The 13632-nt window shown below is 39.2% G+C and overlaps 1 protein-coding gene and 2 long non-coding RNA genes across 4 annotated transcripts; all 3 read left to right on the top strand.

Moving 5' to 3' along the window:
- The first annotated feature begins 3691 nt into the window (after positions 1-3691).
- On the top strand, positions 3692-6656 carry rad51ap1 (RAD51 associated protein 1). The gene is made up of 9 exons (XM_035146982.2): positions 3692-4074; positions 4157-4203; positions 4779-4911; positions 5309-5415; positions 5492-5554; positions 5668-5793; positions 5880-6065; positions 6154-6291; positions 6388-6656. The coding sequence occupies exons 1-9, from the start codon at positions 4058-4060 to the stop codon at positions 6513-6515; spliced, it is 945 nt and encodes a 314-aa protein (XP_035002873.1). The 5' UTR covers positions 3692-4057; the 3' UTR covers positions 6516-6656.
- Positions 6657-9030: 2374 nt separating this feature from the next.
- LOC118101331 lies at positions 9031-9606 on the top strand. Its single transcript, XR_004694518.2, has 2 exons — positions 9031-9243; positions 9367-9606. It is a non-coding gene; the product is annotated as an uncharacterized LOC118101331 (long non-coding RNA).
- Positions 9607-10979: 1373 nt separating this feature from the next.
- LOC118101699 lies at positions 10980-12446 on the top strand. Of its 2 annotated transcripts, XR_007032348.1 has the most exons (3): positions 10980-11122; positions 11987-12085; positions 12207-12446. It is a non-coding gene; the product is annotated as an uncharacterized LOC118101699 (long non-coding RNA). The 2 variants fall into 2 exon arrangements; XR_004694575.2 differs by lacking the exon at positions 10980-11122 and having other exon boundaries at positions 11871-12085.
- The last annotated feature ends 1186 nt before the right edge of the window (positions 12447-13632 follow it).

The raw sequence follows: 13632 nt of genomic DNA, 5'->3' as shown, positions 1-13632 counted from the left end.
CTACTATATATTTTAATTTGTGACGTATATAAAAAACCTTCAGCCACAATATGCACACTCTAGAGGTTGTCTGAAAAAAAGGCCAGTCCAGATTGCTCATTGATAACTGCCACAAAAATGCAGACAGGTTTACAAAACATTGCTCGTTTGAACCAAAATCCTTTGTTTTCCCAGTGGCAGGGCTGAAAAGGAGCATCTAAATCCTCCACCCAACGCCGTAGGAGGCAGCTAAGCTGTTACGTAACCCCTTATACAAGAGCAGCAAATACTGAGCTGATGTTCGGAAAGGGATAGCCCATGAAACACTGACCAGGAAGATTAAATCATGGAGAAAGGAAGCGGGCTGTACAGGAAACATATTCCTTGGGCTGTGACAGTCAGGAAAAAGTCATAATAAGCGCAAGAATCAGGATAAAAGTGGGGGTAGATAAAATCACTAATTAAATTGTGTAAAGTAAATCTCACACTCAGGTTTTGATGCTATATCGGAGCATGTGTAAAATGTGTATTTTGGGGAGCTGTTTAAAGTCTTACTATCATCACCTGTAGCAGTTGCATTTTATTATGACTTATACGATTTATTGATCCTCTGTAGGGGAAATTCACAATCGACACAGCAGCACAAGGGAACTGCAGTGGAAGTCAAAGTTTGACGTCATATTGAAGCTCATGTAAAATATTATTTATTTTGGGGGGAGTGTCTGTTAGATGTCCTGTTATCGTCACTGGTCAAAGTTGCTATTTACAAGTATTTTGATTAAGCTAAGATTAAACTCTATTGATCCACACACCGGGGGAATTCAGCTGTTACAGCAGCAGACAGGTCAGACTAAGGGAGACAAGAGAATAAAAACACGTACATAATAAACACCTTTCACTGTAGTGAATGTTTGAATAGAATATGTTATAAAGTAAAGTGGAGTGGCACAGGATTTGAAAATCCGTTTGTACATAAATATAAGGACATATTGTGATGTGCAGATGACACACATGTGCAAAAAGTTATTTTCCGTTAGAAATAGTGCGAGGGACATGAGAATAAACCCCGTACAGTAAGACTAATTCAACAACAAAGTAAAATATGTAGAATCGTGTGAGTATACTGCTGCTGTTGTAACTGTTCGCTCTGCAGAAACAGGACTGTAACAAATCCCATTGACATCACATGTTGCGGGGATGTTCTCATCGTTTCCATCTCTTGACCCCCTGAACCGCATCCCCCGGCGCATGCGCACTGATGCGGGAGCGATGCCCCGCAACTGCTGGTGCACGAGCTGCACGGACGTTTGAAATAACTTTGCGGGGCGGACGCATTCGAAAGTCGGGGCTCGATCTGATCGTCGTCAAATTTGAAAACGTCCGTAAAACTGCCCCGGAGGATTTAACGCTCAATGTCGATTTTTTGTGTGTAGTTTTCGGAGAGGATAACGATTAGTTCGCGGGTTTGAACGTAAAGGCGACGCGGTTCACTTTGAGAATAAATGGCGCACAGTTGCTGGAGATCGGTCAGTTTTTTGGGAGACGGTTGTGATGACATCATGCAGCCAGCATGTGTGGGCGGGTCCTGAGCTGAGAGGGGAGAGGGGCGCACCCGGAGATCAGCTGCGACCCGGCGCCATTAGCGAACAACGTCCCCGCGGTGCGTTTTCTAAATCCTCACGCAGACTTTTCCCCCGACGAGAAACAGCTGATCCCCGCGAAGTGATCCCGCGTGTGTGGGAGCGCGGAGTGAGACGCGGAATAAACAGCAGCGGGCGGGACGCGGCGACTTCATTTCGTCGTTCGGTCACCGCTCGTCGACCGGGAACAAGATGGCGTCGAGGATTTTTTTCTTTTCTTTCTTCTGCTTGGTCGAGCACTCAAGGGCGGAGGCGCCGTGCGCGTGCCCGTCACTGTTATTGTTTCCTGTCTTGTGTTAAATTCACAGATCCGAGTGCACGTGGTGTCACATTGGTTTGTGGTGAAAAGACGAAGCGTTGCCGTGGAAATGGGTCGCGATCCAACGAAAAAAACCGACTCTTTTACAATTTCTGCACCTAAATTGTTGTGAATATGTTTGTGCTGCAGTTACATAAGCATCATTTCCCTCCGCCACTGTGACAGAAAGCAACGTGAACGGTAGTAACGTTCAGAAACATCTGTTTTTTAGCTTCTGACACCATCTAGTGGACCACGCAGGTGGAACATAAACCCCTTTGCATCCCCGTTGAACACAGTTTGGTTATTACCACGTTATGAGGAATTCAAATGTGACATCTTTTAAATGATATCAACAAACGTCCCAAATTACAAGGTTATTGCTACTAGAACATTTAAACACAAAAAATGTGGAAACAAAATAAACAGAAAACCAAGTGCATCACAGTGTGTGAGGTCAAATAAGAATGTGGAGGATTGAGGTGGTCGTAGTTGCCGGCCAGGGAGACTATATTTTATGTGTCATACGTTATATGTTATACTATATTTTATCAGTGGCTCCCAGGTTTTGTGAAATTTCATCATGGAGCTGTTATGGGTGCATCAGATTTTTCTTTTTGCAGCTTGATGTTCTGCATCACAACTGTGATCCACCAGGAGTCACATCTTTCCATTAAAGCAAGATTGAGCACATAGCTAATAACAAGGAAATTGCAAGGATCTTCTGTGAGCGATTAGATAAAATCATTCTGAGACGAGCACTGAAATAGCCAATAGTGTAGTATATAATATATATATATATAATTATAATAAATACAATACCAACAGACAGAGGAGATATAATATTGCAGTCATACCTTGACCTCATTAGTTCTGCAAAAAAGACTTATAAGGCTTCATCCTTTGGGCCAAATGTAATTTACTTTACTTGATGTAGTATTGCCACATTAAAAATACTCAATTCTAAATCCTTCATTGCAATGTTACATAAGAAAAAGTGTGTCCACTGATCAGTAACAAGTAACAAGTATGTTTTTTAATTCTGTGATTAGGATATTATTAATCTAATCGGCCTATTACTTAATTTGTAAACTGTTGGAATGTTACATTTATAATAAACCATACAATTACTCCTAAATCGGTTTGGTGTTTTTATTTCATGTGCTTAATTTGTAAAAGATCAGTTAAAACTTGAGTTGACATACAAAGTAGCAGACAGTAAAAATACTCAACAGAAGTACAAGTACTTAAGAACTGCATTTGAGAAAATGTACTTGTCAGCAAATGTACTGTTGCTGTAAATTAAACATTTTTTTATAGTATAGCACCACTGGTTATAATCTCCCCTCATTATTTCTTACGATTCATATTACATCTCCCTGTACCTGCCTGGAAGGAGTATACACCCACCACAACACAGCAACATTATTATTATTATTATTATTAGTAGTAGTAGTAGTAGTAACACAAAATAATAACTAAGCACAAAAATGACCCGCAGAGAGTCTCAGACACTTTAAATGTGTATTATTTTAATCCAGGGTTTAGGTTTAGGATTCAATTTGAAGATTTTAAGGTTTAATATTTTGATATACTGTCTATGGGTTTAATCAATGTATTTGCCAGAAGCAGATTCGCCAAATTATTTAATTAAATTTCTTATTCAGTTTCAATTGATCGATTATAATTTTCGATGACTCTGCCAATCACCCATCCTCTGTGTGAGTCTGAGTAGTTTTCTAGGAAATACACTGACATGTGTTTCAGATTTTCTTTTGGATCGAATCGGCGGCCGGTGCTCGTCGTGCTAGCTAACAATACGTCACTTCTGGTGGGTTCAGGCGGGCTGGTTGAAAACGCAGGAGGGAGGATCGTCTGCTTGATGTCGTGCAACATAAGTCACGACCATCCGCTTAGTTTAACGCGCTAGTTCGCTTCAACCCACACGTTACACCCGCTAAGTTATCGCACGCACGTTTGTTTTACAACCATTGACAGTTAAAGCTAGCTTAGCGTGTAGCAGCTAGCAAACGTAGCCTGTGCAGACACTGGGGGGGGGTTGTGTTGATGAAGCAGCTGATGTAACGTTCCTGTAAGTTTTAGCATTAACCGGATAAAAACCTCTTTAACTTGACCAACTATGGAGCGACCCTCGAGGTAGGTGGAGCTTTTATTCACGCCCCTGTTCATTCTGTTGTTAATGTCTGTTGCTAACACGTTGTTTGTTGTTTACACACAGGAAGACAAAGAGTGTGAACTACCGTGAACCCAATGACTGTGATGATGGTGAGTTAATTGACACAAATCATTACAATTATAACAATATTACTGCTAGAAATAAGAGATACTAATAGAAATACCGTTGGATGGCAGTTATATAGTCAGGCTTTAGATGTTGTACTTAAATCTACATGTCAGTTTGATCTTCACGTCTAAAAATAGTATTTAAAGGCTTCTAAAATTAATTTGACTAAATATAAACGACAGGCATCATCCCACATGCATACATCATTACTTTTTAGCTTCTCCAATGTTATTTAGTCCCTTCAAGAAATCACACATCCTATATATTAAAGTACAAAGTTCTGTCAGGACAGGAAACCTAAGAAGACACAACCAATCGGGTTTTAACCCAGTATAACATCTGCATTGTCGACACTGACCAGATGCCCGATCAAGCAAGTACTGAGACTTCACATCAGCCTGTAACATTTGCTGTTTCACAGTCAGCACATTGTTGCCACCCCGAGGCCGGACTCTCTCTTTTCATGGCACACGAGATGGATACGAATCGGTACATTAACACGAGACCGTGCCCTCTCTCACCACTAACACACACTATCTTCTTCATGTTGTGACAGATGATGATTTTGCCTGTGCGAAGGCTCCGCCCAGCAAAAAGGCCAGAGACGATGTGGAACAACAGGGGCACAAGAATGCGCCAAGCAGGTCGTCCAGTCAAGAGACCGACTCTCAGTCCAGCCAGAAGAGCAGGTGTGGAATGTGACATCTGACCCTGTATATAATGACAAGATGATGTTGTATCTGTGCCAGCTCAGAACAAGATGGAAGCAACGCCTAAAGAAGGCTCAACATATTGAACTAGAGGGGTACTCGGAGTACATACCTCCGTCAAGGGCAACGCTCTATCTCCCAATGTTAATTTTCTAATTGAATTTGCTCCTAAAGTTAATGGGTTCTTCCTCGATCCATATCCCATCCTTCCTAACAGCAATGAGAACATAACCTCCTTGGCAGACGTGACTAAAGTGAACAAATACCAGTTTACAAAGCTCAGCAGCTGCAGTAAATTAACCAGGGACGACATACTGTATAACACCGTATAAAATCGATCGAATCCTGAATTATTTATGATTTGTTTTTTTCATAGAAGACCATTAGATGAGAGGTTGTGTGAACGAGCTCTAGAGGCAGCCATCACGCTTTCTCTGCTCAATAATGCAGAGGACGTAGAGGGCCAATCACCATCCAGTAAAGGTATGCTGTGTCTTTTAAAAATGTGGATTTAGTGTGTGATGAATGTGTTTTCTAAAATCAAACATTTTTCCATCAGATGAAAACACAGATCCCTCTTCACTGCACATGTCAAACTGCAGCGTGAATGCTGACATTTTGGGTAAATTTCCCTTATTTTTGTCCAATATGTTCAGTGCCTCATATTTGACCAATGCATCGTCATCTAGCATCGAAAAAGGTTTGAACAGTTTTTTGACACTTTGTTTTCTTCAGGCCTGGATGAAATCACATCAGAAAAGGTGTTGCCTGCCTCATCCAGACAAAGAAAAGCCGCCACTGAGGAGCAGAGGAAAAAGCTGAAGGAAGAAGATGATGACTATCGACCCAAACTGACACCAGGTTATTATCACTTGTTCTTACGTTTGTGGTTTTCTTTCTACCACTGTTGTTTCTGTGTGATTAAAATAACAACAATACTTTTCCAGATTCAGAAAGTGATGATGATTTTAGCGAAGCGGATGAGAGTGAAGAGGAGGAATTCACCGTGAAGAAAGTCAGCAAGACTAAAAAGAAGGAGAACGTCGCCAAGAAAGAGAAGATTAAATCACCTCCAGCCTCTAAGAAAGAGAAGCAACCATCAAAGACCTCAAAGTCAAAATCTGTGGCAGCAGGTGAGTTCCTCAGAGTCATCAGAGAAGATTCAGCTTTTGTCATTGATGAATTATTCTAATTATTATGACTACTTTGTTCCACGAGCAGCTTCCACACCAGTGAGAAATCCTCCAGCTTCCAAACTGGCATCCGAACGACCTGCTTCATCCCCCACACTTCCTACATTTAAACCTGTGGTGTCTCTGAGTCCAGCAGGGGGCAGGATACCCAAGTGGAACCCACCAGGTGCAGCATGAATGAACAGCAGCTATGATGCTTAAAGGCGTTTACACATTTACTCTGAGTCACTGAACTCTAAATTAATGATCTTTTCCTTCCTAGGTCTGATGGGTAAAAGTCCCACGTCGTCCCACAATCCCTCAGGGAAGTCTCCGGGTCAGGGTCTGCGACTCGGACTGTCTCGTCGTGTCAGAGTTAAACCGCTTCATCCCAGCGTTGCAAGTCACTGACTGAACTCTTCAACTGTCCATGTTTGTGTCACTGATGTACAGCTATAATATCCTTTTAGCTTTAATTACTACTTTTAAAAAATGTCGCTTGTAAATATTTCTTCCTGGATTTGTACAATAATAAATATGACGTGATTTCCAGCTTTGGCCACAAATGCCATATTTTGCCTCAAAGAAGAGTGATGGTGATAATAATTAAGATAAATTGACTTGTCATGGTGTCATCAGTACAGTAATTTGGGAGATTTACAAATTTCACATTGTCTCTTTTTTCATTCTTGTTCTTATTTTACTAATCTCTCTATCCATTTTACAACAGCGTGCAAACATTGTATATTTATGTACATAAATGTCAAATAAAAAGTAAAAGGCAGTGAAGTTTCAACACCAGGAGTTACTACATACATTTCAAAGTGAGGATGAGCTGCTGGTTCAAGGTTCAACTTCTCCAAGATGAAAACAGATCCATCATTCGGCTTCTCTACTGCGTATAGAAAGTTTTATTAACACGTTTTCCATGTTCACAAATAACAGAGTCTCCAGCGAATATCTTAAAGGGAAAAGTGTCCTGTAAAATGGAGAAATTAAGTATTTACACTTTTGTGTTCACACATTAAATTCAGATGAGAATAAAATTAGATAAATTTCATTTACATTTACTATATTTATTGTTACTTTTGAACCAACCTGTTTCTCACCGTTTCCCGTCTTTAAACCAAGTTCAACATCTCATCTCACTCTGGGGAAGAAAAACTAGGAATAGTTTAACTTTCTGGTAAATATTTTATTCTCCTGAAGAGACGTCTGGAGCTCTGTGAGATTTTACACGAATGGTCCACTTTGCCTTTAGCAGTGTGAAATCCATGCCCCCATAATTGTACTTAACAAGAAAGGATTGTGATCTCAAATTACACATTATCAACCCAGTTCCTCTATTGTTGGTGTTTGGTGATATGAGTTCGCAGCCTGAGGGATTAGGATTTTGAATTCATGTGATATCCTCAGTCGCACTTGGTGTCTTTTCACGTACAGTAAAAAGGAAACTCTTGTGTCTGAAAACACAGGAGGACTCCTCCCTTCATTATTTAGCAGATTGAAGAAAGAAAACAATAATATTCAGGTTGTTAATTGACTAAGATGAGAGTGGAATTGCTGAATAATGTTTCAGAACAAGGTTTGAATGGCAGGGATTTCCAGACATCACCTGGAAACATTAAATATTAACACAGTGGATTTGTACTGCAAATAAATGGGTATTTAAAGCTTTATTCTTCTTTGGTGAATAAGACATTCATTATTTTCTACTGTATTGAGTTGACCCGGTGGAAACTGAGCAAAGTATTAGTAGTTAGTTTCATTTGTTAAGTGTGAAATGTGTACATTGCAAGACTGATGGTTTTTGATGTGTGACTGCACAAGGATGCAAGATCCTGTTTGTATCTCTACAGCCTATCAGAGATGCAAACAGGCGTAAAAACAACAGCTTGGGTTTAACAGCTTTAGAAGCTTCCAGAACAGATTCAGTGCTCTGTGGTTTCATTTAGGTCCGTCACACTCAACAGTCTCTCATGTACATAATACCTGGACATGCAAGAACTAAAAATATTATAGTATTTTTATTAGAACATTTAAATTATAAATATATATAGTGTTTTTTTTAGAACATTGTTTTAAATAAAACTGAAGCTTCACTCTGGATTAAAAAAAACTGGATTAGTAAATTAGTAAATGGATTTCTTGGCTGGGTCACGGCTTCCTTTAAGGTACATAAGGATTCAGTGACAGTGGATGTCGAACATGATACAAATATTTACATGTCTGTTCTCTTTGTGTTTTTTGGCAGAAGGGATTCAGAGTTCAAATATGCACATCATAACATCTGCTGCAATATTTATAATTATAGATTAGTCTGCCGTTTATTTTCTCAACTGAGTAACAGTGATTTGTTTTATTAAAACTTTTGTCAATACATAGTGAAAAACGTCATTGAAATGGAGCTTTGACAAATGCTCAAAGAAACCGAGAAAGCAAATAAAAGCAAATGAATACAAATTTTAAATACACATCATAATCAAACATTAAAAAACGGTTCAGTATTTCTATTTCTATATTTATCCATCCTTAATAAGTTATTTTATTGTTGATTCAAATTTTAAGACCTCACACAAATAAAAGTAACATTCAAAGTTTGCTATTTAATCAAGAAGAAAACCTGTTTTGTCTGGACGATATGATTTTTTATGTTTTATGTTGTTGTGCTTATATAATATTTAGTTTGTGTTGAGTTTAAAATGTTCCCATAAGTATGTATTGTTTATGTAATTCTTTATATTTTCTGTGTTTATATCGGATGAGCCAAAATTTTGAGCATGATACAGAAATAAAACCATTTCTTTTTAAAATTTTGTCAAAGGGAGCAAGGAAATCATGACACGGCTTTAACACACAGTGAGATTTTTTTCTCCACCGATATGAAAGTGAGGTGAGAAAACAGAAATGCAGCGAGCAGAGAGGCTGGACATGCCTGTCTATTTGGCCTGAAGCAGATCTGCTCCTGTTGGCTGCTGCTGCTGCTGAAGAACTCTCCTCCCAGCTCACTACAGCTAATGACACACACCTTGTCTCCCAGGTGCAGAGGGAGCAGAGGGAGAAGAGCTGAGAACCACCAGCCACCAACCACTCCGCGCCGGTTCGGGGGAAAATGACCACCAGCTGAGTTTCACTTGGGGTATAAATATAATGCTAATAACTAATACCTACTTTAAGCTTTAAAAAAGTAATATATGTCTTACAGTTTGACTTACTGTGTGTGTGTGTGTGTGTGTGTGTGTGTGTGTGTGTGTGTGTGCAGGAGAGGAGGCTCTGCGGCTGATCTTCACGGACAAGATGTTGGACAGAGACTTCACGCTGCTCTCTGAATATGGAATCCAGCATCTGTCCGTGATCAAGATGGCGTTGAAGGTTCCTGGAGGACTGACGGCCTGACAGAGACGACGTCCTCCCATACCACCATTGTGCTGCTTCACGAAGCTACTTCCTGTTTACAAATGTCGAACCTTTATTCCAATAAACCTTTTAGTGATGTTCCCAAGTTGCCTTGAAATATTTTTGAAAAGTTGCTGTTGCACGAAATAAAACCGTGTGCTCTCTAATGTCTCGTCTTTGATCAGTGTGTGGGTATTAGGAGGTTAAAGTGAAGCCTCAAGACTCTTTAACAGGGCATCAAATACTGGTAAAAAAGTAATATTTTTTAACAATAACTTTACTACATCTAAAAGGAACAGGTAGTTTGACTGAAGGCTCTAACATGGATCCCTGCAAAGCCTCTATCGACCTCCATCAACAAAACAGGGAATAATAATTATTCTATTGCACCAAATCAGTTCCTATGGGATTTTATTTATTTTTAGATGAATAACGTAACAATAAAAAATAGTCTACACATGAGAGAAAACAAACGTATGTATGGGTTAACTGTATGTGTACATGTATGATCCACAGACGAGACATCACTGTGAAGAAGTGTCACGGTTATTTTTATAATTCTTTCTCATTGCCCATTAAAATATTGAATCTAAAAATGATCAACTTTGTAACATAGTCTATTCATTTATTGATTCTTGAATTAATTTGTAAATAAATGCATTAATGCATGTGTTTTTCTAAATTTTTTATTAATTAATGAAATGATTTATTACCATTTGCTTGTCACTTGTGCTCCTCCATGGAACTCAGTGCGTCACTTTACAGGATAATTTCATTCCCCCACCCTTAGCTGCATTCAGGTTCTGCATGGAACGAATCCAAGGTGTGTCTCAGACAAAACAGCTTTCAATTGCTGGAATATTTTTAGAGCTGTTTCTATTGATACCTAATATTCAGTTGCATTGTAGGAAACCTGTGAGACTTGTTTCTCGTGAGAGGTGTCTGCTAATTAAAGCGATTATTCATTCTTTCTAAGGGTAGGTCACAGTTTCTTATGAAAACAGTGCATCCATGCATGTGTGATGTTTGAATAAAGCTAATGGAGTTTAGGCTGTAATATAGTAAGTTAGGTATGAGAACAAGTTAAAGTACAGTGTATTGTATGCCACAGATGTACAGTCTCCACAACAGGCATTATCAGACAGGTGCGAGACTGAACTGCGATGTGACGCACACACACACACACACTAACCAACTTCAAGATTAAAACCAGCCAGCAACGGCTACTAAAAGTCACTATGTGAAGGCCACACATTCTCCCACATATTCAGCCCAAACTGCCCCTGCCCCCACCCCTGTCTAACATACTGCATTTGTTTAGAGTTCAGTTTCATTGCCATCTTCACACACACACATTAATTCTTTCTGTTAAGGTACAAACATGGTGCACGTAAAATCAATCCTTTTCGGGGCTATAGTGTCTAATTATATTATTAAAATCCTAACAAAACACACCGAGCCACAGCAGCAGGATCCCAGCCAGTGTCTCACCCACGAGTGAAACTGAAAGAGCTCCTGCAGTGTCCCCCATTCACTACAGTTACTGCAGAGTGAATGAACCTGCTGCCTGTGGCTCCTCATTAGTAACTGGATTTCTTGGCTGGGTCACGGCTTCATTTAAGGTACATAAGGATTCAGTGACAGTGGATGTTGAACATGATACTAATACTTACATGTCTGTTCTCTGTGTTTTTTGGCAGAAGGGATTCAGAGTTCAAATATGCACATCATAACATCTGCTGCAATATTTATAATTATAGATTAGTCTGCCGTTTATTTTCTCAACTGAGTAAAAGTGATGTGTTTTATTAAAACTTTTGTCAATACATAGTGAAAAACGTCATTGAAATGGAGCTTTAACTAATGCTCAAAGAAACCGAGAAAGCAAATAAAAGCAAATGAATAAAAATTTTAAATACACATGATAATCAAACATTAAAAAACGGTTCAGTATTTCTATTTCTATATTTATCCATCCTTAATAAGTTATTTTATTGTTGATTAAAATTTTAAGACCTCAAACAAATAAAAGTAACATTCAAAGTTTGCTATTTAATCAAGAAGAAAACCTGTTTTGTCTGGACGATATGATTTTTTATGTTTTATTTTGTTGTGCTTATATAATATTTAGTTTGTGTTGAGTTTAAAATGTTCCCATAAGTATGTATTGTTTATGTAATTCTTTATATTTTCTGTGTTTATATCGGATGAGCCAAAATTTTGAGCATGATACAGAAATAAAACCATTTCTTTTTAAAATTTTGTCAAAGGGAGCAAGGAAATCATGACACGGCTTTAACACACAGTGAGATTTTTTTCTCCACCGATATAAAAGTGAGGTGAGAAAACAGAAATGCAGCGAGCAGAGAGGCTGGACATGCCCGTCTGTTTGGGCTGAAGCAGATCTGCTCCTGTTGGCTGCTGCTGCTGCTGAAGAACTCTCCTCCCAGCTCACTACAGATAATGACACACACCTTGTCTCCCAGGTGCAGAGGGAGCAGAGGGAGCAGAGCTGAGAACCACCAGCCACCAACCACTCCGCGCCGGTTCGGGGGAAAATGACCACCAGCTGAGTTTCACTTGGGGTATAAATATAATGCTAATAACTAATACCTACTTTAAGCTTTAAAAAAGTAATATATGTCTTACAGTTTGACTTACTGTGTGTGTGTGTGTGTGTGTGTGTGTGTGTGTGTGTGTGTGCAGGAGAGGAGGCTCTGCGGCTGATCTTCACGGACAAGATGTTGGACAGAGACTTCACGCTGCTCTCTGAATATGGAATCCAGCATCTGTCCGTGATCAAGATGGCGTTGAAGGTTCCTGGAGGACTGACGGCCTGACAGAGACGACGTCCTCCCATACCACCATTGTGCTGCTTCACGAAGCTACTTCCTGTTTACAAATGTCGAACCTTTATTCCAATAAACCTTTTAGTGATGTTCCCAAGTTGCCTTGAAATATTTTTGAAAAGTTGCTGTTGCACGAAATAAAACCGTGTGCTCTCTAATGTCTCGTCTTTGATCAGTGTGTGGGTATTAGGAGGTTAAAGTGAAGCCTCAAGACTCTTTAACAGGGCATTAAATACTGGTAAAAAAGTAATATTTTTTAACAATAACTTTACTACATCTAAAAGGAACAGGTAGTTTGACTGAAGGCTCTAACATGGATCCCTGCAAAGCCTCTATCGACCTCCATCAACAAAACAGGGAATAATAATTATTCTATTGCACCAAATCAGTTCCTATGGGATTTTATTTATTTTTAGATGAATAACGTAACAATAAAAAATAGTCTACACATGAGAGAAAACAAACGTATGTATGGGTTAACTGTATGTGTACATGTATGATCCACAGACGAGACATCACTGTGAACAAGTGTCACGGTTATTTTTATAATTCTTTCTCATTGCCCATTAAAATATCGAATCTAAAAATGATCAACTTTTAACATAGTCTATTCATTTATTGATTCTTGAATTAATTTGTAAATAAATGCATTAATGCATGTGTTTTTCTCAATTTTTTATTAATTAATGAAATGATTTATTACCATTTGCTTGTCACTTGTGCTCCTCCATGGAACTCAGTGCGTCACTTTACAGGATAATTTCATTCCCCCACCCTTAGCTGCATTCAGGTTCTGCATGGAACGAATCCAAGGTGTGTCTCAGACAAAACAGCTTTCAGTTGCTGGAATATTTTTAGAGCTGTTTCTATTGAAACCTAATGTTCAGTTGCATTGTAGGAAACCTGTGAGACTTGTTTCTCGTGAGAGGTGTCTGCTAATTAAAGCAATTATTCATTCTTTCTAAGGGTAGGTCACAGTTTCTTATGAAAACAGTGCATCCATGCATGTGTGATGTTTGAATAAAGCTAATGGAGTTTAGGCTGTAATATAGTAAGTTAGGTATGAGAACAAGTTAAAGTACAGTGTATTGTATGCCACAGATGTACAGTCTCCACAACAGGCATTATCAGACAGGTGCGAGACTGAACTGCGATGTGACGCACACACACACACACACTAACCAACTTCAAGATTAAAACCAGCCAGCAACGGCTACTAAAAGTCACTATGTGAAGGCCACACATTCTCCCACATATTCAGCCCAAACTGCCCCTGCCCCCAC

The sequence above is a fragment of the Hippoglossus stenolepis genome, chromosome 22 (genome assembly GCF_022539355.2).
Source record: "Hippoglossus stenolepis isolate QCI-W04-F060 chromosome 22, HSTE1.2, whole genome shotgun sequence".
Taxonomy (NCBI): Eukaryota; Metazoa; Chordata; class Actinopteri; order Pleuronectiformes; family Pleuronectidae; genus Hippoglossus; species Hippoglossus stenolepis.
The sequence above is the reverse complement of the archived record's forward strand: the minus strand, read 5'-3'. Positions and strand labels throughout refer to the sequence as shown.